A 25,844-nucleotide genomic window follows, 5' to 3' on the forward strand; every position below is an offset into this window, starting at 1 on the left:
ATAGGTAAATCCAGAATGGCTTGAGTTTCTTCATGGAATTGAAAGCAAAGCTTGAACAAGGAGTTCACAGCACTTTGAGAGACATGCAGCAGCTGAGGCCTCAGGGGGGTGACTCCTGTACCTGGAAAGCAGCTTTCACACAGGACACCCTCCTCTGCAGGCACAGAATGGTCTCTGGACACCCTTGTCACACAGGACTGTAAAATGCTCTGAGGCTCTTGCATAAAGACTTTGTGTCAGTGACATCACTCTTAATGATAGGTAGAAGGGCTTAATATGGCAAACATTAGGATTCATCATTTATCAGCACAAACATCCAAGAGTGTGGACTATGTGATGTTTCAATCTATAGTTCTATATGTTCTCAAGCATCAGGATTGGATGAGTAGACAAAGGAGATGTCACATGGAAGTAAGGAGTTTTCCCACCCACATAGCAGACACAATAACACCTTCTTCTGCTATCAAAAGATAGCCCAGCTGTTTGTTAGTCTTAGCCATCTCTAAAATGTAGAGGCTGTGACCTTTCCATTCAGGTCGCAGGAAATCAAATGGCAGGGATCCCAGTGATTTCACAGTCTGGCTCTTGTTCAGATTGTAGACTGTTAACTGCAAGACAAATTCTGAGCTCCTTCCAATTTCTTCGTTTTGCAGAGGTAAGCTCACATGCTGACACTACTTCTGGATAAACTGCACAGACCTAAGGGCCAGACTTTGCTTCCAATTATTCCTGTATCATTCCCCACTCACTCTCATTCAATTAACTATTATCATCCATCCAGTAATAAGCTCAGCCAAGAAACAAAGAAATTGGATGGTGGGATTTGCTTATATCACACTTTTACATGATACTGTAAACTGGTTTATAATTCTCTTCATCTCAGAGCTGGCTTAGAGAAGAAACACATAACTGCTGTGCCTGATAAGGGCTCACTCCTGCTCTTCATGAGTAATTTCTGGGGTGTTCAACCTAGGTTGAGTTGAGAATACTTCAGTACTGAAATCTTAGACAGCTCTTGTTGCAGACTGGAGAACAGGGGAATATCGAGCAGTGAGTGAGAGACAAGATTCTCACAGGGAAAATTTAAGCTCTTTTTTTTATTATCTAAAAGGGAGAAGGAGGGGTTTTGCATCTTATTAAGAGAGAATGTACCCAGATAATGGCCACAGACCTCCATTTGTCTGGTCTCTTGCAGTAACTTGCATCCTTGTTTCTCTCCATTTCCTTAAAAAATAAGATCAGACTCTTGTAGACTGTATTCACTATGATTTGATTATGAGTCAGAACTGTGCTCCCATTGATTTTCACACAGCTTTGCAGTACTGTCTTTGAAATCTCTCCCTAATATGCTCCTGGCCTCAGTATAGTACTTGATGGAGTTAGAGCAAGCAGATGCCCAGCCCAGATGAACTATGGATTTGTTAATACCCATTGAAGGCCAAAATGAAAATGTATCAGACCAAATCCTTTCTGTGCTGTCAAAACTTGTACTAAGATTAATAACTAAGTCTTGTCAAATGCATTTAAAAGAATGAAGGGCATGCCATGTCCATGCTTTTTCCAAGGGCTATCAATTAAAAAATATACCAACAGCACCCACATGAGTGGATGAGGAGTAAAAGGTTCAGGTATCTTTCAGTAGAGAGGGAAGGCAGATGTTTGCCTTTTTTTCACCAGTAAAGTTCTGTGTGCTCTGCTGAGTCTTGTTTGCTAAACTCAGGATTGGATATTTCTCATGTGACTGGGTGTTTTTAACTGAGCAACCTAAAATAAAAGCTTAGGAGCCTTGGGCATCCTCTAGAGTCAATTTAGATGCTTATTCAGGCAGCCTTAGATCTGAGCTTAAAAGAGTCAAGATCTTTTGTGCTTCAAAACATAAGCAAACAAACTCAAGTACTTTTAAGATAATGCATTACTGAGTGGTGAGAATTACTGGCACATAGTGTTGTGGAGGTTAAAGTATAAATGCATTAAGAAAAGGGAATCTAAATGAGGATTGCCTTAATGGTGGCTTTCAAGCATTTGGGGCCAAATGCAAAGTTTGGCTCAGGAAATTTCCAAGTTGCTGATGGGCACAGACTCAGAACAGAAGTGCTTTGTGGTGTATTAAGCTAAATGAACCTTTCATCTAACAGGCTATGCGAGTCTTAACATTTTTATGTGTGTGTGCATTAGAGGAAGGGCAAGCTGTTATTCTTTATAGCCTGGACAAATGATTTCTGACATCTCTCGTATCACAGCAGGCCAGGACTGATGGCTGAGTTCAGTGTGATAACAGTGGCAGAGCCCCACTGGCAGCAGGGGATTTGGACTGCTCATTTATCACTGTGCAAACGTGATCAGTATTGAGCCCATTCATTTCCTGAAACCACTGGCTCACATCCTGCCCATGTTCAACCATGCAATGGTGTGCATCTCTCAGATGAAACCACAGAAATGAGGCCTTGCAAGACAATACATACACACCACTTTCCCCAAAGCACTGTTTGTCTCAATAAGGGTCTGAGGGTGATTTGCTGTGGTCCTGTTATTTTTAAGCCCTGTCCTAATTATTGTTTAACAATAGCCCACTGTTAATCGAGGCCACAGCTTGGAAGGCATGGGAGAAATAGTCATGTAAGATGTGCAACCGTCGGATTTTATTAATCAGGCACCAAGCTCCTATGAGTGTGTTCAGGAAGACATATCTCATCAGAACAAGTATGTTATAGGACAGGTTTATGTTTCTAGTGCCTGCCCTTGCACATACTTCGCATGTGGTCTGCATCACTTCACGCTGCAGACCCTCTGCAAACCCATGGCTGGTTGGGGTCTCTCCTTCAGCTCTTCTAAGTGATGTTTGCCATCAGCCTCTAGGTTCTTCTCTGAACCAACATGTTCCTTTGGCTTCTACTGCTAATTCTGATGGTTTAGTTTGTATTGCAGAGAGTTAGAAAAAAAAAAAAAAGAAGGAAAACCACATATTGACCACAAATTGCTGCCTAACTTCAACTCTACATACCCTGCGTGCTTCACTGTATATGCTGTAGGAACGTGTGTATGTGTATATAAATGTGTGCATATGCCTGCATAGATAAAGTAGGTATATTGTGGTGTATTTTTACAGCTACTAGCCCTAAATAATCTCAGGGATTTTCAGCATTATAAGTCTGTTGTATTTGAATAGACATGCATTTGCTTTAAGATATTTGGGGTGGGCTGGATAGCTGCAGAAAGGTTGCAGATATGGAAGAAACCCTTTCCTTCCTTCCTTACCAGATTCAGAAATGCACAGGAGATAAAATGTCCCTGTGATTTGTCATCAGAGGTTCCCCAGGATGGTGTAGGGGAGGCAGAGCAGGGAGCAAATCCAAGTACCAGTGTTTGGGTGGAGGAAAAGGCCTCCAATACCTCCTAGATACTCTGTGCTTTTGTTATGGCTTGTAAAGACTATGGAAATGGATAAAGTAGAGCTCCAAGGGCTGCATTGGTCTTGGGAAGAAACCAGAGAATATGACTTATAAAAAGTCACAGCAGTTTTGGGGAGGGAGGAATTATTGTTTCTCTCCTTTCAATGTGTCATAAAGAGGAGGGATGAGGCAGGCACAGAAATCCTGTATTTCAACATTTCAGCTACGGTGGGCCAGCAAAATCACTTGTCACCACAGCATATTTCTGTAACCAGAGCTAAAACCAGAAATAGCCACTGGTGGCAGATTTACAGCTCCAGATTTCTGACCTTTGTTTCCTGCCCAGAGCAAGGACAGTTGCATGGTGTGCTCTGCCTGACACGTTCTTGGGAGAGGAAAGGAGAGCCTGGGACTGGCTTTCTGGGACATGTTCAATGCTGCTTTGCTGTGCACTGTCACATCATGGGAATATGAGATTCTGCAAAAGCAGAGACCCTGAGAGGGAAAAAAACTGTATACACAATCTCCCTGGTAAAAGCTGCCAATGGGGCATGCCTGGAAAGCATTAGCACAATGGAGGGGAAAGGTTTGCCATGTGTTTAAACTGCTGCTGAATGACCTCTGCAGGGAGGAAAGGCGGAGAGGGACACAGTCTGCAGCTGGAGGGAGGTCACCATGGCTGCCACCCTCTCCACAGCTGCTGTTCTGGTTTCTCCAAACGTTACTCACAGAGATAAACCTCTGCAAATATGGCAGCTGGTGCAGGGAAAATGGTACACAGCTGGATGCTCACAGTGATTCAGAAACCTCCTAAAAGTCAAACCTACTTCAGAGCTTTCAGAAAACATTGACCAGTATCGGTAAGGCCCTCTGAAACCCGGAGGGCTGTGCTTCTTACTGCCATTTGCTTCATGCAGCCATTTTGAACACATGCAAAGTGGGAGAGCCACTCCTCTGCTGCCAGGCTGCCTGCTGTGCTTAGCTTGCACAGCGAGGGAGAAAGCAAAATACTTCTCTACCTCAGTCCATCCCATTCACTGAGATCAACGGGATGCAAACATGTGTTTAGGGCAACCTAAATATCCTTCTCTGTGTGTCTTAATAGATCCCATTCAGCCATCAGCACAGAAGATGCATTGTCACCAATTATTGCAACCATTTACACGTTTTCTTCTCAGTCTGGCCTTCTGAGCAGCTGAAGCCATGCCAGTCTCGCTGGCTAGGCTAATCACGTTTCCTGGCTGAAGCTGGTTTAGAGATGACTCCAATATCATGAGCACAAAAATCAATGCTTACAGCCTGACTAAAAGGCTGCTGAATCCCAGGGAATGATTCCTCTTCAAGCCAGCGTGCTCTGAATGAGGCTAGACAAGAGAAAGCTTTGATAGCAATTGATTATTGAGGGAGAGGAGCTGCGTCTTTTGCTAGGTTTGAAAATGAGTTGTTTGAAAGGAAAGGTAAAATCCATGCTGGCTTGGGGAAGGTGATTGTGGCTGTACAGAGCCTCGATGATGAGCTGCAGGCAGGCTTCAGCCTCTAATGAAGAGAATTGAGAGGGGCTGTGTTGGATATACAGAAGTACTCTACTGTGAGAAACGAGAGAGTGAGAACTGATAATGAGAATGAAGAACTTCCTTTGATTATTGCTTCTCATTTCCTACAATGCAATCTGCATCTTTAAAGAAAGCTTTTCTGTCAGATGTTAGATCCCCCTGCATCCTCCATGTGGTTAGATGATCTTAAGCACTAGTATTGAAAAAGAAAGGTTAACCAGAATAAAGCTGAATACAAGCCTCTTTCTTCTGACTTAGATGCTGCATTAATGCAATGTAGCACCATAAGTATGAGTGGAGTTGTTTCAGATGCACAGCAAAATCTGTCAGGCAGTAAAGTGCAGACCTGGTACATGGCAGCAGCCAAGACAGTGCTGACAGGATTGAGAATGAACAGGCTGAACCCATCCTGGGTTGGTCCTGGGTTTCACAGAGGATCAGAGTAGGACTGTGCCTGCAGTTTCTTATAAAAAAAGATAGCTGGAAAGAAGATGGAATTGTTGTGTGCCTGGATGTTTAAATACTTGTGAAATGCTAGCCTGGAATCACCTTTGAAAATCACTATTGAACTCTAGTAGACTGTTAGACATGTCATACCAGGTTGTATATGCAAATTGGACTGGTAGTTTGGCTTTGAACAAATTACATAGACTCAGCTTGTTGAAAGCAGGTGCTGATTTTTTAATGCTTCCACTTCAGCTGTGCAAGGATTTTCAAAGATGTTGAGCGGGATGCATCTGGGATTGGATGTGTGAATGCTCACACATGCCTGTTTTTACATGTTTCAAACCAAAAAATTGAAAGCCAGTTTTGAAAACAGAAGCTTAATCCTTCTGTACTTGCAGTTTCCCTCTCTGTGAAATGAGGATGGTGACAACACTTCTCACCCTGCTGATGGCAAAGCAAGCTGCCAGAAATTTCTCTGCCTTCCTTACATTGCAGTGGGCGGCAGAGCATTCAGTTCTTGTAGGGCAATGTCTGTACTTGAAACCTTGTTCCTTTACAAGTAGCAGATTAGGGACACAGGCAAGGGGTACAGCAGTAATTAGAGCCAAATAATGGAATTGCACATTTCAGAACAAACAGGATGCACATAAGAGAAAAAGGCTTCTTGATTAACACCCAAGAGGAAATGAAATTAGAGACACTAATCCAGATAACCAAATTGAGCAGTTCTAATGTGGGATGGCAGTTAGCTAATGGTAACAGCAGCAGCAAAGGACTATCAGCAAAGCTCCACCCTATGCCACAGTATTAAAAAACAAAGTTGTTTCAGAGGCCAAAGCTAGCCCTGCATTTGCACGCCTCCAATCTCCATTCAAACCAATGGAACTACTCCTGTGTTTGAACTTGAGCAACACGTCTGAATCCTTTGCCAGATTGGCACCTAAATTCATCTCAGTTTCCTCCTTGAAGGTGGGGTCTGGTGGAGAAGCCTGTGGAAACCTGTGTGGCTCCTCAGAACATGTGGTTCAAAGGATGGCATTCCCGCTGCCCGGAGGGGCCGCTGCAAAGCTCAGCTTTGCCTTCCACTTGAAGAGCCACGGGGATGTTTGTACACCAGCCTTACTTTAAACTACTCTTCAGCAGTGGAAACAACTCTGCCCAGACCTTGCAGAGTGTAGATGGGATGCTGCCAGGATTCACTGATGATTTGCACACCAACCATGACAACAATAACAAAAAAGCCGTTGTTTTCAGTGATTTTCATTCCAACCAAGAATTTGTCTCTGCTTTGACGCATACCTTGAAGCAAAGGGACAATTATCTAGTCACAACATTCAATTCCATTTGCATAATCTCATCTAAATTGTTCAAAGGCTTCAAATACTTCAGTGATCAGAAAGATACTCTGCAAATAAACTGACTGCATGTTCCTACACTCAAAACTAAAGTGTTGCAAGTAGGGGAAAGATAAAGCAGCATGGAAGAAGGATTCCTTCCTTACCATTACTTACACCCCACCTATGAAACCACAAAATTTCATGTTCATTACTGAAATGAAAGTCACATCAAAGGTCCTGTAAGACTTGGGGATATGCTGCAGCAAAAATGAAATCATATTCAGTAGGTGGAAAGTTGAGCTAGATGCCTGGAACAGTATCTAATTGTCACATAAGGGTACATTTTTGTTTGTTTTGTAGCCTGATGGCAAATCCAAATTACTGAGATCTCAACTTAGTACTGCAAGAGACTCTCTTGTGTCCTCAGGCAAATACCTTCTAATGCTTTCATGCTTGTTGGGAGGTGTTTATTTTGCAGAGACACTGAGCATCAGTTAGCCAAGATTTTCCAAAGTGGTTGCTGACTTTAGGTAATTCATTTTGGACCTCTGAAAAGGGCTTGGTTTCCTGACCCAGCAAAGCATTAAGGTTTCATAGTTAGTATCTTTTGGGGGAATCAACTCTCATATGCAAGGAAAATGGCTTTTGGTGATCTAGGGGGGAATTCTGCCCTTTTTCTGGTCCATGTACAATCCTTATGCCTCATCCCTACGATAGCTCACAGCTTTACAATCCCAATCGTTCATGTATTTATGCTGAGAAATACCTGTGAGACAGGGAGTTACTACACTCCTCCAGCAATGAGCACCTGAAGCCAAATAAAAGGAATCACCTTGCCCTTGAAGCAGCCAAGGCATCGAGGCAGCTGCTGCCTCTCCTAAGCCAGCAGCTGGGATGCTGCACAGGCTGCTACACAGCGGCTCTCACCGTGCTGCTCACTATAGCTTCCTGTTTGATCTGACAAGGTCAGGAAGGACTAAAATGACATTTCTGCCATCCTTCTCCCCTAGAACAAGCTGGTGACAGCAAGCATGTAAAATTCTTAAGCTGCCATCCAGGGAAATCCTGTGACACTTCAGCAAGCTTCTAGTCCTACGGTTGAAAAGATGTTGGAGCAGAGTTGGGGGGTGAATGGAGAGAGGAATGACCATTAAGACATGGCAATCTTGTTCTCATGCTAAAGGATCTCTGAGCCCAAAAGATGCAAGTACCTACTTCCAAATGTAGCTCTGCCAATCAGGCCTCAGGCCCCCACAGGCAGTTTCTGCGTCATCATGAAAGATCTATTCATTTTTTCCTGCCTGTTGTCACATTTTAGCAGGGTTGCCTGAGCTTTACCCTTTTAAAGTTCACTTTGCAGCAGATGGGCCTATCTAAACACCAAGTGCAAGCAAAGAAATCAGCAGCTGGTCACAGGAGTTTCCTAGGAGAACATGAAAAGAGTCGCAGCAGGCTGCCCGGCGCCCTTGGTTAGGCTGACTCACACAAGAAGCCTGGCAAGACATGTTTCTTGGGTGCTTGAGTCACTAAGACACAGCCTGGGCTGAAATCACAGGGGCAACGGACTAGCAGAGGAATTAAAGGTTGTGTGAGTGATGGCTGTCAAACGGTGGGAGGCATAGAGGAGTGAAACAAAACTCCAGCCGCTCTCCATGTGCTTCTAACGTGCCATTCTCCCCCTTGGAATTCCCAAGGGCTTTAAAATCCTTTGATCCTGCAGCTTTGGGGCAGAAAATGTTGAAAGTTGGAAAGATACATTGACTTCCCCCAAGTCAGGTCTGATGAACTCCTTTGGGAAACTGAATGATGGAATGGAGAGCTCTTATGAACACTGACCCTCACCTTTGCAAGTGGAAAACTTTACCTTAGGGAGAAAAGAGGAAAGGCTATGGGGAAGTGGGTCAGTGAGACTTAAAATACCCTCATACAGCTGGTTTCAGGTGGTGGTAAGAGGTCCCAGTTGTGCAGCTCACCCACATAGGAGGCCTCTTGTATACATCAGGGCTAACCCTGAGAAGTGAGGGGGTGAAACAGCAGAGATGATAGATGGTTGTGGAGCGGTGAACCTGGCATCACTGTAATACTGGGAGGAAGCAGTATCAGCTGTCCTGTACCACCACAGCACAAGCTATCCTGCTACAGGGAGTGTGCACAATTCAGGTCTCTGTGGCCTCATCCTGACTCATCCTCTCCCCAGCCTGCTGAGCTCGGCTGACGTGTACCCAAATAACCAGGGTACATGGGGAGCCAGCTGCACCCATGCTGCCTGGGAAAACATTATTGTGTGCAGCAGCTCTCCCAGCACTGAGCAGCTGTGGTACAGAGCTGGAGTCACTATTGATAAAAGACTGTGGCCCTGATGTGTAAATGTGTTGTGAATAGGAGAGAAACACCTGAGGTTTCTATTTTTCTCCCAGAGGCTTTGGTGCTGAACCTTATTTACACATAAGCTCTTTGCATTACCTGAGTGGTGTAAAAACCCAGTTTCTCTAAAGGAAGCTTTCAATGCAGTGAAAGCTGGGTTATTTCTGGGTAAGATCCTCAGCTGGGTGTGTTTTAGAATCACTCCAACAAAGTAAATGGTGCTGGGCTGACCTGGGAGGCTTTGCTTAACTGAACACATTTAGGATACAGATACACCATAGGAGGGGGTCAAAGAGACTATAAAGTGAATATAAATGTGTCTTGTAAGATGCAGCTGTATATTACATTTCTTCCAGGACTTGTTTCTGTTGCCCATGCAGTAGTGTGAGTATGAACTGGATCCAGTCCTTGTTTAGTTTGAGATCTCTTTGAGCAGTGCCTGAGAGAACTGACTGCAGCTTCTCCATGGGTAATATGCTGTGATTTGACACTTGCTAGGACTTGGCAGCTAGTCTCAGAAAGAAATATTGATTGTGAAGAATAAATTCAATATAATAGTAGAACAAGGGAGCAGGACATCATTGACACCATTTTACAGGCTGTAATTCTGGAGAACCCTTTGTCTGGAGTGGATGGCAAATGTTAATTAAGATGCCCTCTCTGGCATCAAGTGACTTGATGTATTGTCTCATTTTAATTTTTCCTGTCTGTAAAATGGGAAGGATTCTTATTTCAAAGTAGCTGTTCACAACAGTGTCATTCTCATGCAGCTGTGAATTCCACCCATCAGTCTAACTTGCTGTAACTATGGGTAACGACTGGGAGCAAAGGATTTTGGAGGCAATGCTGGGATCACTGCCCATAAGCAGGAGATGATAGTGTCTGCTTCCTCATGTGGCCTCTCCCAATCCTCCTCTCTGGAGGCATTTGCTCTTTCTGGCTCCTATTTAGATTCCTGTCTCTTGAAGCAGGGATGATGTTTTCCTTTTCTGTTTGCACAGCCCCCAGCACAACAGGTACATAACAATCAGGCTCCTACTCACTGGTGCCATACAAGGGAAAAATGATACTAGTGTTTCATGTCAGCACAAACTCAGGGCTTGAAATTTGCGTCACAAAACCAATTCAATCGCTCTCAATAAAATGAGGAACAGCTTAGAAGAAAAACAGTACAAGTTTGCCTATTTCAGGTACTTCCAAGTCCATTTAATGCAGCCCTCTTCATGCTCGGTAGAAATGTATTGAATGTCTTGATCTCAGCCATTCAAGAGGAGCTCGTGCTCGAGGGCTTTGCTGAATCGGGCCATTAATGAGATTTGTGTCATGTAGGAACTTGCTGTATTTCATTAGGTGGAGGAGAAAGAAAACAGTCATTTTTACAAATTAGGAGAAGAAAAATCTCTCCGAAACACACCCATCTCTACCCTGGCAATTATTTCACACTCATCAACCACAAATGATGAATTCTTCACTGTGGCCGAGCCCAGCTAACGCTACATGAAAGGGAAAAAAGCGGCACTTGCCTCACGTTTGATAATAGCAGGGAGGGGATGGGTGTGAGTGAAACACAGTTCAAACCTCTTTCAGTGTCAAGCTATGGAAGAGCAGGGTGTTTATCAGTTACCTATCTTTGGGTATGCCTCTTGCATATCTAGCACAGAAGACAGATATCCCAAGGTTTACTCCGGGCTGCTGTTCGCTCAGGCACGTGCATAGCCCTTCACTAGCATTCTCATGATCATCTCCTGCTGACAAGGTCTGGCCTGCAAGGTATTCATGTTGGCAATGACAGGAGATTTCAGTCTCAAAGACTTGAATTTGGTGTCTGGGGAAGGCAAAGGCATCAAACACATCTCCTGTCCCTCCTTCCAGGTTCCAGTTTATAATTGCCTACTTTCTGTTTAAATTTTACGCTTTATGAGTGACAGAAACCACTCAGGTCCTGACAATACCTGTCAAGATACTGTCATATCTGCACATGTAACTCTGCTCTCTGTGCTGATCTTTATTCTTTTGGGAATCTGTGTAAAAAAACCAGGAAAGCTGAAGCTTTCCAGGGAATGGAAAGACTTGTGCAAGACTGACTTCTCTTAGCTACTTCATCACCATCATACGAGTTATGGGTGTTCAGGAGCACCTTAAAAAGCACCTTTTGCTGTTGATCCTTGTCAAAGCTTCAGGACAAATATTGGGAGAGTGGATTTGAAAGGGCAGCACCTGTGTCTTATGAACACAGACAAGAGGTACAAGATGCCTAAACCATGCTTTATGTGGGTTGTCAGCCGCTTTGTCACGGTGACTTTAGCAATTCCCTCAACCCATCCCGTTATTTCTTGCTGTTGTTTTTTCCCCTCCACTTTATGCTGCTCTCACAACCAGGCAACATAGGATATGGTGAGGACAGAGTAATGCCAATGGAAGCCAAGGCCTATTCTTTTCAGGTCTGTTTATATAGGGGGTGAGTAAGACACAAGCACCACGATGCACTCCATTGTAATGCACAAAGCCTACAGTGAGTCTTGGTGATGGAATCCAAAATGCTGTCAGCTGCTAAACTGCAGCTCCTTTGATGACTTTGCTTGTTGAGGATAATTAGACTGGTGCAGTACAGGCACACACACACACGGATGTCTCTATTCTTTTTGCAGTGGCAGAGCACATGCTATGAATCCACTATGAGCACCAGTTAAAACCTAGGGCAATATTTTCAAGTGAGAGTAAGACTTGGGAGTCTAAGATTCATTTTTAAAGGTGACTTAAAAACCCAGTTCTCATCAGGAGCCAGCAGGGTTAGCACTTGACATTTAAAACCACCTTTTTATTTTATCTTTTGCTCATCATCTTTCAAACAGTGTCATTCCCCCTGATTTCTGTTGGTGTGTTTATTAGGAGGTCCCAAGGGCTGGCAGCACCCTTAGAGCTGAAGGTCTTCATGGCTTCTGGTAAGAGAAGGTCTCTCTCCATTTGAAATTTTGATACAATGTCATGGACATAGATGTTCTGCTTAGACCAGATATCTAAGTCTTGTGATTAAGCTAACGGACCGAAACTCTACTGATTTAGGAGCAAGTGCCAGCCTAACTAGAGATTTGATGTATATATCGAAGCTTCTCTGTGCCTCAGTTTCCAGACTATACAGTGGAAATAAAGAGCCCTCTGTGTTTTAGCACTTTAGATCTTTAAAGTAAGGAACAATCTGATACAGATTTCCCCCACACCAAATAGAGTGGAGCTGCTGACATGTAACAGACTGCAGTAATCACCTCCCAGTCCCACAGAAGAAATCTGCAATAAAACAAAAGCAAAAAGAACCCCTATATATGCAGAAGAGCCATGGGACCCAGTCCCAAGTGTGTGTTTGCTGAAGCCTTTCTCCAGTTCACCTTCCTGGCAGCTGCTAACTCAATAGCAATGTCCATGTTCCACTGTGCAGTGCAGACCTATTGGGATCCCTTCCAGCACAGATGTACAAAATTGTTCAGAGGCCTCAGTGCTGAACCTAGGAATTGCAATCCATGAACTGGATCAGTTAATTGCTCAAACTGTGCTCAAGTTACAATGCAGAACCTCATCTGTTACACCCTGGCACAGGCAAAGGGCTGGATGCCTCATAACTTCTGAGAAAAGCTTGAACAGACACACAGAAAAAAGAGGGGCACAATAGGGAAAGCAGGTCTTGTCCAAGTGATCTGCCAAATGCACCTCCAGCAAGTTGTGCCTCTTTCACTGTTTGTAAACAGGTCACAAAATGAAATGTCTACTGGCAGTACTGGAAATGGAAGTGTTTTGATTAGATGGTTTCTCTATGTAGAGTCCAGTAGCTCTATCTAAGCCCAAAACTCACTGTTCTGAATTATGAGCAAGGACAAAGCACCACAAGAAGCTTTTGCCTAAGCCCTTGCAGCTATAGCCCAAGGGAAAATGGCTTTAAACTGAAAAAGTATACATTTAGATTAGATAGTAAGAAGTTCTTCCCTTTGAGGGTGGTGAGGCCCTGGCACAGGCTGTCTAGAGAGGCTGTGGATGCCTCATCCCTGGAAATGTTCAAGGGCAGGTTGGGTGGGGCTGCCAACCCAAACCATTCTATGATCATTCTCTGATTTTCTATTCAATAGCTGAAGATTTCCTCCAGTGCTATTCACAAACTTGGAAATCCACTTTCAATGTAGCCTTCTAAAATGTTGCTTCTAGAAACATTTCTATCCATCAACTTCTTTACTTGGGATGGAGTTTCCCTCCACATCTTGTGCCAACACAAGTCACTCTGAATCATGAAAACCCTTCTAAAGCTTGGTCTCCAGTGGGATCTATGGGATGCCCACGTTTTGGGCTGGTCGCTTGTAGTAGAATGAATCTCAGGCAAGAGTATTTGCAGAAAATTTGCTGTGAAGGAAGAGAAACCACTTCAAAATCGAAGCATTATTTCAAGCAGTTTGTTCCATGCAGGATTTTCCCAAATTCAGCTTAAAAGCTAGAGGAATGGGAGCCTTCACACTCCTTCTGTGCCCAAATACTGCGATGTTGCTAAGTCTGTTACTAGGAGAAACATGTTTTAGCAGCCTAGAAAACATTTGCAAAACACAAGAGATTTTACTGTTTGTAAACTGGATCTGAGCTTCTTTTCTTGGAGAATAATGAAACTCTTAATGCTCTTAATTTCTCATAGTTACTGAGAGACAAAATCGAAATCAGACTGGCTTGGTTCTGTTCAGGGCCAGGGGAAGTGTGGTACAGCTTTCTGTATTAAATCCTCTTTATGCCCACGAACACAGAGTTAAACCCAGGTGGTCTTTTGTGGGAGGGAGGAAGGAGGAAATGCACAGCATAGGGAAGCAGTGAAGTTGGTTCATAGTAAACTGCACAATATTCCTGTCTATTCCATTTTTATGAGGGGAAGTGTTTGTAATGACATGTAGTGTCAGCAGATCCACCCAGGAGCACAGCATTACATACTGAACCAAAGCAACAGACCTGTCTGTAGAAGATGGTTCCTCTTTTTTGAGGCTGAGATGATAGGAAGCAACATCAGTTTAGCTTTGGAAAGCTTTGCCACCCGTGGCAAGAGCAGCACTCATCTCTTACCTTTATCACTCAGAGCATGTCTGTAATTTAACTATTCTGTTTATGGGCAGTGATGTACCCAGTTTGAGTAATGACAGGAGCTGGAGAATTAGCTTCATTTTTTTCTAAGCCTGGCTCTCCTCTGAAACAGTACCTCAGGGCTGGGGCTTCAATTCAGACGTGTGCAGGAGAGCTTTAAATGTTGTACATTTATACATTCATGCACACCCAGAAGTAAAACAAAGCAAGCAGGGTGGCTGTTTTTTTCTCGTAGTAGAATTCTAACTTTCTGGTTTTGGAGGAGTTGAATTTCTGACATAAAACTTCTAAAACTGTGAATCACTGAACTGACAGACTCCGGAGCCACACGGATTTCTGCTCCTTGCAGGCTAGAGGATTTCAGATGCTTATCTCCCTGTATCAGTTCCAATAATTTAATTTTGGTCAAAGGCCCTCTTCCATCTTGGAAGCAACTGCAGCCTGTCACTAAATTTTCCTATTTTTAGTCGTCTTAAATTTTGCAAGATGGATTTTTAGCATAGATTTTTTTTTTAATTGCTTGTAAATGCATAATAGTTTTAAGGGATCCCCTGTGGCTTCAGTGGCTTATAAACTACATTGTGCCTCCCCTTATATTTACTCTCAGGCAGACTATCAAACACCTATATAGGGATTATCACACAATAATGAGAGTTGCTGGCAGTCAGATTAGATCTGTGGGTGCAACCACTGACAGCAGATCAATAATGAGATGAGGTACAGTATTTCAGAGCAACTGGGAAATAAGAATAGTGTGAAATCTCTTTCTGGAGGAAGCCTTTTCTTGTTTTTGGGGTCTTGAGACACTGGAGATATGGTTAGACTTCTGTGATACCCCAGGGTAAAATGCTTGTCTCAGTGCCTAAATTGCAAAACGGCACTGAGAGCATCACCTTTGCCTCCGTTGTTAAATCAGAAACTACTTGGGATAGGAACAGCCTCCTCCTGTGTGACTAGACAGTATGTAATGTAATGGGCTAATTGCAAAATAAAAAAATAACAGTTGTGTGCTGACCAAACATAACCAAAACAGAACAGCTCTCCACAGCACTAGTCCAAAATGATGACTTACTGCAGCAGTTTGAGCAATTGCCATCCACAGGTAAATGCATCCAAAGGTGGTTTATACATCACTGCATCACCATATCATTTAGAGAGGTGCAGCTGAATTGAAGCTATTGCTAAGAAGAAGAAAAAGAGACAGACATCTGCCCAGGAGCACACAACAGCTGCTTTTCTACCCGAATCAATAGGGACTTTAGTGAAGGAGTGAGGAAACCCTCTGGGGTCTCGGTCTGTGTTGTGAGACATCAACAGCAGTGGACCTCTGTTAATTTCAATACTTGCTCTCAATTTATCTTAGCTCAGAAAGGAAAGGTATGTCCTTTGATGGACCCTTTATCTCCAGTTTCCCATTCAAGGGTATGGACAAATAAAGGCTTATTTAATAATGCTTTGGGTTGATCCATGATACACTTGATACCTGAAGTGTAAATGTCAAGGACACCCTTTCTTGGTTTCAGCCTGGCTTATACCATTTATTGCCCTTAACTCAGCTAGTCTATACCCACCATCCAGTAACACTTGGAAGTCGTATTTAGTCTTTCACCTTTGATTATTTTAGCATACATAGGGTGGAAATGGCTTGCCCAAAGTAACACAGAACCAGGAAAACAAAATGAACATGAGATGTCAGCACAGCAAGCCCGAGTCATCTGAGCTCCTATTGCTGTTAGAAACTGTAAGCGTGGAGAAGTGGTATCAAAGAATCAACCATTTCAGCTTTGGAGAGACAAAAGCTGACCTGCCCATCAGCAGGAGTGTGAGGTACAGAAAGTTACTTGAGCTGAATTAGAAGCTGAATGTTAGGCAGCTGAATGTTAGCTGAATGTGATTGCTTCCCAGGATCTCAGTACTGCCTCAGTACTGCATCTGAAAGCATCTCTCTTGTGATCTCCAGGTAGCTCCTGTGTCTCTTCCTCTGACTTCAACAGTCCTCTCTGTCTCCTGCCCCAATCAGCCCCTTCAGCTCTAACAAGAAGCCAGGAGGTCACTAATGCCAACTGGAATGGCATTTTGTGACATGCCTGACAGACTAGTCTGACAACTCGGAGCTCTGTTTTGCATAAGCCATCCAAACAGATGGTCACCACTTTTAAGTATCAGCCTGGCTTGTATTTGTAGGCAGGATCTACAGGCACAGATCTGAAATCCCTCGTTTCACTGAATTCTCTGCGTCCTGTTGTCACTGTGGCTTAGGGGCAGAAAAGAGGGAGTTTTGGGAGAAGACTCAAAGGGTTTTTACTCTAAGGCTACTTCTCAATACTGTCTTTGGGCGAGGGAGTGTTTTTACCTCCTTGGCAACTCAGTAACATCTTTCATTCACACTTGCAGGGTAACATGCTGCAAGTTAAAGAGCAGCTCCTGGGAAGCAGTGACCTTTAGGGAATGTCCTTTTTTACCATGCAGTCAGTCCTCTCTCTCACACAATCCAAACCTGTGCGCCCTTCCAGCGTACCCTTGGTGGCAGTACTTAGTTGTTCCATTTCATTATTGTTTTGCCTCTTACCCGAATTTTAATGGTGCATTATTTGTAGTACTTCCAGCAGGCTGGAATAGGGGCACTAATTGCTACTTCAGATGGGGAAGGTGGTCCCCCTCTCAGCAGGCAGCTAAGCTACAGCACAGGACCTTGAATTTAGTACCAAGACAGTTTTACCCATCTGGCTGGTTATATTTGCAATAACTCTATGCACCTGGGGGTATTTTAGCTCTTCCTCCATCTTGCTCCCTCTGTTAAACCATCCCCATCTAGTATGCTAAAGCTTTGGGTCTATTTTTGTCAAATATTAGCATTTTCTCAGGCAAGAGTATGAACCACAGACATAGTTCCTCAGTTAACGGTTAGGTAAGCCTGGTGCTGACTGTCAGCCTTGATGGCACTGTAGTACAGGTAATAAATAGTTTCATTCATAGTATTCAAGCTGTGTTTTTTTTTTTTCTCTAGCTACACTGAAAGATGCACATCTGTTTTTTTCAGACAAACAGAGCATGAAGTCACCAGGCTTCTACTATGTCCATGTGCATTCACGGTATATAAATGGGTACGTTGATTTCAGCAGATAACTACAGATCACTGACAGACATAAGAGGCATTAAGTAGGACAAGAGAAAACATTATTAGATTTTCTGTATGTGCTAGTGGATTCATGACAATCTCATGAATCTCACGTCCTTAAAAATGCATGAGGGCATCTCTACATTTACGAATAAAACTGCACAAAGATGGGCTGCAAAACCACCGAGTTCTGATTGGTATCAAAAGGAAAACTTCAGAACAAGGAATCAGCCAAATCCCCACTGGTTTCATTTACATCCTAACGAGCACAGTCCCACTTCAGGAGCCACGACGTTTAAACCCGGACAGTGGTGATGAAGTTATCGTTAGGTTGCTGCCTAATTAATTTAAAGCAGAGATCGGGGCATTGCTAAATTGGGCAAGAAAAAACGAGCACTTTGACTACAGAAATTTTCTTCTATTGCTCTGTTCCTTTTTGGTTGACTGTACACAGATTAAAGACAACCTCACGGGCGACAGAGTTAGCCAAAGCAATCCCGCCAAGGGCTTCTCATTTTCTAAGCACGGGAACGATGGGCTCTGACTTCAACTGGAGGTGCAAACCACTGCGTCCCTGGACATCTCAAACTTTCCAGCGATGCCTGCCCGAGGGGTGCAGGCGGGTTGCACCGGGCAGCCCCGAGGCCCTTCCTTCAGCACCCCGGGGGCGGCGGGGACGGGTCTGGGAGCGCTTCGGGCCGGCACCTGCCGCCCCCCGGCACCTCGCCGTCTCCCTCGCCCCGGAGCGGGAGCTGCGCTCCTGCCTGGCCGCGGCGGCCGCCGGAAGGCGCGACCCGGCGCATCCCTCGGCCCTTAAAGCATCCCCGGGCCGCTCCGGCAGCGCATCCCCGCCGCTGCTCTGAGAAGGCGGCTCCGGGAATAGGGAGACCCTATTCCCCCTTGGGCAGGCCGTTCCGGGAGCGCATCCCCCGCTGCCCGGCGCTCCTTCCCGCAGGCTCGGCTCCGCGCCGCCCGCCCGCCGCGGTCCGGAGCGGCGAAGCAGAAAAGGCGCCCGTCGCTTCTCGCCGCCGTAAAACGAAAGGAGGGGAAAGAGCCGAGGGAAAGGGGGCCCGTGCGGCGACTTACGCCCGGGCTTTGGGGAAGCCCATTGACAGCAGGATCTCCAGCGACGAGCCATGTTTGATGGTCCCCGCGCGGTGCTGCCGGTTCCGCCGGGGGATGACTTTGCTGTACAGCTCCTCTTTGGCAGCCATGGCGTGCGGTGCGGGCTGCCCGCGCTGGGCCATCACGCAGCCATCGCCGCCCGCGCAGGGCCATGCAACCCCCGCAGCGCCCAGCGCCCCGCGGCCGGGGCACGGCCCTCCCCCGCGCCCCCCACCCCCCACCCCGCCGCCCCGGCCGCCGCACGTGTGCGCCCCACGCAGGCAGCCCACGCAAGCCCACGCCGCCGGCGACTTCGCCAAAGGCTCGGCGAGCGGCGAGGAGAAGCGGCCCGCCCGCCCCGCGGCCCCGCCAGCCCGCCCCCGCGCTTCCAGCCGCCTCCGGGCGGGGAGGAGGGGAGCGGCAGCCCCGGCGGGCGGGCGGGTCGCCCAGCGCCGTCCAGCCCGGCAGGAGGGGTAGGAGAGGGGGAGCTCGGGGAGTGGGACGGGGTCGTGGCGCCCACCCACGAGGCAGACGTGCGAGGGGATGAGATGAGCAGAGCTGGTGCTGGAAGGGATCGGAGAATGAAAGCTGGATCAAAGGAAAAAAACAGAAGCACGTGCACAACCATTATTTGGGGTTTATTTAGTTTTTTTGTTGGTTTCTTTTTGGAGAAAAAGCTGCGCGCGATATTGGGCGAACTACAGAGGGGAGGGAGCGCAGAGGGGAGGCAGCGTGCTCTGCACGGCAACGCTGGGCTTTCAGGTGCTCTGTCAGCTGCTGTGATGTGATAGCACGGATGGTTTAAGTACATGTCCTCAGAGGCAAAAGGGTCGCACTAAATTTCCACCTCAGTCTTGTGTTCCTCTATCCTTCTCAGCACTCCTCCAGGACAGGGACTGCCCTTCCCAGTTTCTGAGACACAAAGCCCTGCTCCTCTCTCAAGAGCTGTCTGTTCCCATGAGCTGCGTGGGACAAATGTTGCTGCTTTCTTCCTAGTTGTATTTCTGCTCAGACTTCAGTTTGGCATGTTTGGGGTGTAAGCCGAGGGGGTTATCTGGCATCCTTCTTCTCCTTTGCTTTTTCTTTTTCCTGACATCCCTTTCTTCCCTCCTCACCCCTTAAAGACAAGCAGAGCACAGAGCAGGCCCAGCTCATAAGGCTGTGGAGAACAGCATGAAACTACAACCCTGCAAAGGAATGAAAACCATTAAGAGGCATTTTTAAAAAGTACAATAGTTTATGTTGGGGAAGGAAAGCAGTTTTGGCTATGACCAATGATCACTACAGTTAGCATGAGGGAAAACAACCAACCCACTTCAATTTTGTTGGTAAAAAATCCCCTTCCAACTCCCTGCCCATTCCCTTCCCATGCCAACTGGTTCTCTGCAGCTTTCTCCGAGGGCGTGGTGAGAAAGGGCCACATGCTGCAGCCAGCTCTCCTGTGCCACACTGGGGTCTGTGTTCCTACAGGGACAATAGACTGACAAGTCATCCTTGCACTGCCTCAACTAACAAGCGCTATGAAAGTTACAGCTCCAGAAGGACACTGCACAAAGCGCTACTTGTCCGTTTCTTGGAGTCACTTTTAACTCCTTTGATGTTGCTGAAACGCTGGTTCTTTCCTTTGCCCCCAATTATTAATTGGCAAGAACTTGATTAAAGGCAGTGGGTGAAACCAAGAAGCGTTTAGTCATGGATTTCAGCCGTGTTAGACATTTTGGAACTGTGAAATCAGGATCAGGCACCCAATCTGTTCCATTTTAACAGAGGAGGACAGTTAAGGATTATTAATAACCATATTTGCACCAAAACATACATTTCCAGATCCTCCAGAAGTGTTCATCACCAACAAACCCATACCCAGCCATGCTAGGACCACCACAAAGATGCAGCTTGTTCTGGACCCGTGAAAAGGGAAGATGAAAGTCCCAAATTAACACTGACCTCACCCTCCCACCTCCCAAGCATTTATTTTTTCACTCCAGCTGTATTAATCAGGAAATGACAATATCAATAGAATTTGCTATGGAAGCAGCTTCCAGTGACTTTACCCAGATGAGAATCTCCTGGAGCTGTGACATTCACGTGACCAATTAAAGAATCTCACGTTATAGAAGTTATGGAACAGTTATTGGTTGGTTGAATTTCTGCAACTAATTCTACTGGAAGATATTAAGAAGGAACAGCAATAGAGTGTCTAATTCATAATCCATCAGTGCAACTGGCCTCATAATGACTTGAAATGACTTTTCAAGCCTTCTAAGAGAACTTTAGTGAGTGCCTCTGTGTTTGATCTGGCAGTGCTTTTTTTTACATTCAAACCCTCTCATTGGGAAGAGGGTTTTTTTTTTCCCAGCAATTAAATCTGTGCCTGGAAATGCTGCTTCCTCCCACCTTTTTTTTCTTTGATTGAAGGCTGAAAATGAAAGCTGCCTTAGTGATCAAATGGGGAAAGGAAAGAGAGTAAAAGTAGAAAGCAAATTTTCAAGAAAGCAAACACCCAGTAAATTGTGTTTCAGTCCCCAAATTAACAACCACTTTAAAATATACAACAGGACTGGGCCTGTATGAAATCTGTGATATGCAGTTCATTTTAAAATGCTGTCAGATTTTCACATAAACCCTTTCTCACCTGTTTTTTTTTCACATGGCCTTCCCTCTACTGGCCTCATCCTAGAAATGTATGTCTGTGCTGCACTTATTACTGCTCATCATTTTCCTGCCTTCACTACAACAGCTTCCAGGTGCCTGAAGCTGGGCAAGCATGCGAGTTCTTGCAGCAATAGACTTGTCTGTGTGTTCTCTGCGCTCTTCTGTTATTTTCCTGAGTGAAACTCAGATATCCCTTTACCTACAGGACAATGGGTTCTTAGGGGATTATTGATATCACTTCCTTCAATGCAAGGCGGAATTAATTGGGAGGAGGGAGTGTTTAAAAATGCCACACTGGACAGCGAGTGGGAGTGTTGCTGTGTACTGCAATAGGAAGAGGTCAGGCTCCTAAGGAATCTGAGCCAAATTTAGCCATCTTCCCAGCCTGATGCTACCTCCTTGTGTTCGCATGCAAAGGGTTTACTCTCTAACAATGGAAATATTCTGAAATAGACTGCAGGAAACAGAGCAGGGGTTTTGCTTTCCTCTTTCCTAACTTCCCTCCTTTGAAAAAAAAAAAAGGGGTCAGATGCTTTTAGAAAGTGCTTGTTCAAGCCTCTGCTTTTGAATTATTACCAATGGAATTGTGGTGTTGCCTTGAGGGGGAGGGAGGGACAGGGATGGGATGTGGAGCTCCTCCTGGGCCAGCACCTCCCCTGTAGAAGCAGCAAGGGAAAGACTATCCCTTCTCCCTACCACCCCCAGAGAAGAGAGAGAAAAGAAGTCTGCCATAACATTGAGTACAAGCTGAACAATGAAGGACACAGCAAGACAGCTCCTTAGGCTCTGAGCCCTAACGTGTAATGGTTTGTGTGCTAAAAGCCGTTTACATACACAGATACTCCACATGCCAAACTCAGGCCCTGAAGCTGAAAGGAAGAAGGACTATTGCCTTCCACCTTCTCTTATTTTGGCAAGTCCAGCCTTCAATTATTCACCTGAATATTGAGGTGGAGCTAAATAATGTGCTAAATAATGAAAAATAAAAGTGAGTCTACCCTCAGTGCTTCCCCCCCCCCCTTTTTTTTTGTCTCCTGAGTTTCCAAATGCCAAGAAATGGTGATTTATCACTGAGAAAAATGAACAGCTGCCTCACACTTGATCCAAAACAGCATTAGAATTGAGTAAAAATTATTAGTCAGAGTATTTACAAAGTCTAAGACAAAGGAAACTTCAACAAACTTTCCTACATGGCTGGTGAGTGCTGTGTGGGCAGTGCTTTGTGGCTTGTGTTTTGTGTTATAACACCCATCTGAGCACGTTTGGAACAACTACTAAGCTTTGGTGAAAGCAGAAGAACGACATTCCTGAGAGCAGCCTAGTTTTAAAGCCTAAAACACCTTCATCCAGATATTTTACCTGTTTGGGCTTCAGTAGTTGAGCTGGAATGAGCATTTTCTGTGGTTCCATCCCACAGGAGTAGTTTTCTTCCTTTGCTAAGCATCCATCTGCCTAGGTACTTACATGAGCCTCCTCTTCTCTCATCACTGCAATATTTGAGTCCCTCCAGTGTATTTAAAAATAGAAAGAGCAGCTGGTTTATAGGAGAACAGGATTCTGTATTTTATCCAGCAGGCTGTGAAAGGACTTTTCCCCCCTTCACCATATCTAACTCACCTCAAGCCTCTGCCATGAAATTTGGGCTCTGGAAGGATTCATTAGGTCTGCAAAGCAATCCCTAAGGACCAGGGATTTTTTTATCCATCTCAGCTTTTATTGCCTTGAGGCTGTAAGTCCAAACTCTGGGGCAGACATGGAGGTGTGGGGATGGATTCAGGCCCAGGGCTGGTCACAGCACTGTTGGCTTCATTAGACGGCAGCTGGGGCTTGGGTCTGGAGAATCCAAGCTGGCCACAGGCACAGGAGAATTTGCTTTTCTAGCTTGGATTTCCTTCACATTTGGAGTGTATTTTCCTCATTACAAACAACCCACTTTAATTTCAACACAATCCCTTCATTTGTGCACAGAGCTGTGGAGTTAAGCAGGACCCTCAGGTATGAGCCAAGAGGCAAAGTGACCTTCAGATAGTTGGCTTTGAGAGCAGAGGGCAGGAAATGATATCGAGTGCAGTTTGCCTGACTTTTAAAGCCTAGTTCTCAGGGTAAAAGAAAGAATATAACAACATTGGTGTTTTAAAATGCTTTGAGGTATTTTTAGTTAGAAGACACAAAGGGATTTTGTGTGAGGAGGGACTCCTGGGTTTCTTGCTGGATGTGCCTAGGAAATGGTTTACTCTTGTCCTCTGGAGCAGAATATGCCTGCCAGGAGGGACGGCAGCTTCATTTGGCAGTCTGGGCAGAATGGTCTTTCATGGGTCATTAAAACATGAACAAATCACAGAAGCAGGAGTAGTGTATAGCTGAAGCTTTGCAAAACCAGATTTTACCCTCTCCTAACCTGTGCAGCACTCTGTCCCTTCACATATTTGGCAAATAGCTGTGTGCAGCAAATCTCCCTTGTATTTTCTCCTTGCAGTCTTGCTTGCCACAGCAGTGCAGCTGCCCAGGGGAAGTGCATGTACAGTGTGTTGTGAAAAACGCTTACAGCCTCTGTTCAGGAACATTGGGAACTAAAGCCACCCATAAATTAGAATACTGGTATGAATTCACTTACGGGAATCACGGTGAGTGAGTTCCTGCCATGGGCTGTTCTGTGTAATCCCGGTCTCTGTAAGCGGAAGAACAGTCGAGGAAACAAAAGATTAATAGACTCCAAACTTCCATCCCATGTGCAAGAAACAGCTTGAACATTGGCTGTCTTATCTATTGGATTTCATGTCTGCTTCTGCTACACTTGTATGAATCTAGTTTAATATGATGATTATTTATTTGCTTGGAAATGAGCCAAGAAATAACCAGATACAATAGAAAGCTGCTGGGATTTCCCCAACTCCCACACACAGCAAAATATGCCAATCTGCAGGAGGTTGTACAAAGTCTGCAGCATTTCTGCAAAGGCCTTTCTTTTTGACTTTTGCTTTTGTTGTAATTAGTTGTTGTTGTTGTGATTTGTTTAGCTACATTCATTAATAGGGCCCTTGCCAGATTGCATTAAAAAATGCATTTGTTTGATAAAATACTGGAAAGGAAGGGGAGTATTTATGGTCACTTGAAATCTCCTTAATTATTCTATAGAACTGAGTGAAGAGGTAGGAAGTTGGGTGATTTGGTTTAGTCTCAAAGACAGGCAAGAACAAGCTAAGATCGTTTAAATGACACTAAGGATTGCTTGGGTTCCTTTTCTCATTTTCCTTGAGCTATTTTTGCTTTTCCACTTTCCTTTCTTTGGATCTGGCAACAGCCTTTGAATGGAGAAGAGAGTGAAAGTGCTTACCAGCAAAAGTGCAAATGGTTAATCGAGTTTCACAAAGTTCATTGAAATAGGAATCATAAAACAGCAATAAAGCCAGAATGGTAGAGAGAAGCAAAATTTGGCACAAATATTTCTAACACAGTGTTTGAACATGCTTAGCAATACGAGGCACATTTTAGACGTTTCTGGTAAGACTTTTGCCTTGAAAACAGCATTTTAATAATGCACATCGCTTTGTTACACAAGAGAATTGTTTTACATGTGTGTCTGTGTCCCTTAGATGCATTTATGTAGCTTGAGAGGAACTTAAAGATGTAATTTCAATATGAATGAATGAATATCATCCAACATCCTGCTTCAGCTGCAAGTGTTTGCAATTTAGTTCATATTTAAATCTTCATTATATGAATGGCTAAAAGACAGAGGCTGTTCTCCATAAATTAAATCCCACCGTATGTGGCTCCATGTGCAACTCTTTGCTATCATTTACTAAAATGTTACATTCACACTTAGAGCATAAATTTACATAGTGCTTTGATTTCAGCTGCTACTGTCTTTATCTGACAGAACAGCAAATGAAATACTCTCAGTCAAAACTCTCATCCCTACTAATAATACTCAGCATAAACCTTGCTCTTGTCATCTGCAAGAAGAGTAATTAAGATTTACTGGTTAAGGTCTCAGTCCTAAAAGAGTACACATATGTTTGGCTTTACTGCTCAGCATAGCCTCGTTGTACTCCCTGCAATGAAATTAACTCCATCCATCAGTGTCTGCTACACTGAGGCCCAAGGTAAGACTTGGTGTGATCAACACATCACATCAAAATAAATGTGTTGCTTTGTCAGTGCTTTGTAGTTTTGCTTATCCAGCTCTGCTAGCATGAAGTAGCTTGCAGTCGTTATTATCCTACTTGTGTTTCTTGTTAGGATTTTGAGGGGTAAACAAAACAAGGCAAGCAAACAAGGAAAGAAAAGAGTTCCTGTTTGCAAATAATTTCCCATCTGTTTCTCATTCTGTTTGACTCCAGGGAACATTTCCACACTGTATACATCTCGTTTTAAAGAATACAAGGTCTCGATGGATGCTTTGAGCTTCCTATTTCTGAACTGGATTCCTATTTCACTTGGATCTCTGCAAATGGCCCGTGGCCCTGCAGGAATCCTTGGTGTTGTGCTGGGCTAAAAGCAACCCCGGAGCGATTATAACTGAGCTCCAAGCTGCTGCATAGTAGAGACGATAGTCCCTGGTGCAAGGGCTGACACTAGCAAAGCATAGACCTGCTTAGAAATGGGAAAGAGTAGGAAATGGAGGTGGGAATGCAGGAGGACTCAGATCAGGAGCCTGAGGCAGGAGGAGAGCTCAGGGGCCACTGAGGAACAAGCATGAGGATCTTTGAGCCTCAGCAAAGTTGTAGCTGTGGGCCCTTCATTTCACTGCCTGGACAGATGTGCTACTTCAGTGAAA

The 25,844-nt window shown here is 44.7% G+C and overlaps 1 protein-coding gene across 2 annotated transcripts in view; it reads right to left on the reverse strand.

Annotated features, from left to right (window-relative positions):
• Positions 1-18,607, reverse strand: part of UBASH3B (ubiquitin associated and SH3 domain containing B) — a 65,606-nt gene extending 46,999 nt beyond the window's left edge. Inside the window, exon 1 of one of the 2 annotated variants that reach the window (XM_062014165.1) lies at positions 18,395-18,607. In XM_062014165.1, coding sequence (XP_061870149.1) covers positions 18,395-18,555 — 161 coding nt within the window. In that variant the 5' untranslated portion in view covers positions 18,556-18,607. The remainder of the gene's footprint in view (positions 1-18,394) is intronic. The other variant, XM_062014166.1, reaches the window with a different exon arrangement.
• Between the last annotated feature and the right edge of the window lie 7,237 nt (positions 18,608-25,844).

This window comes from Colius striatus, chromosome 23, assembly GCF_028858725.1.
Source record: "Colius striatus isolate bColStr4 chromosome 23, bColStr4.1.hap1, whole genome shotgun sequence".
NCBI lineage: Eukaryota > Metazoa > Chordata > Aves > Coliiformes > Coliidae > Colius > Colius striatus.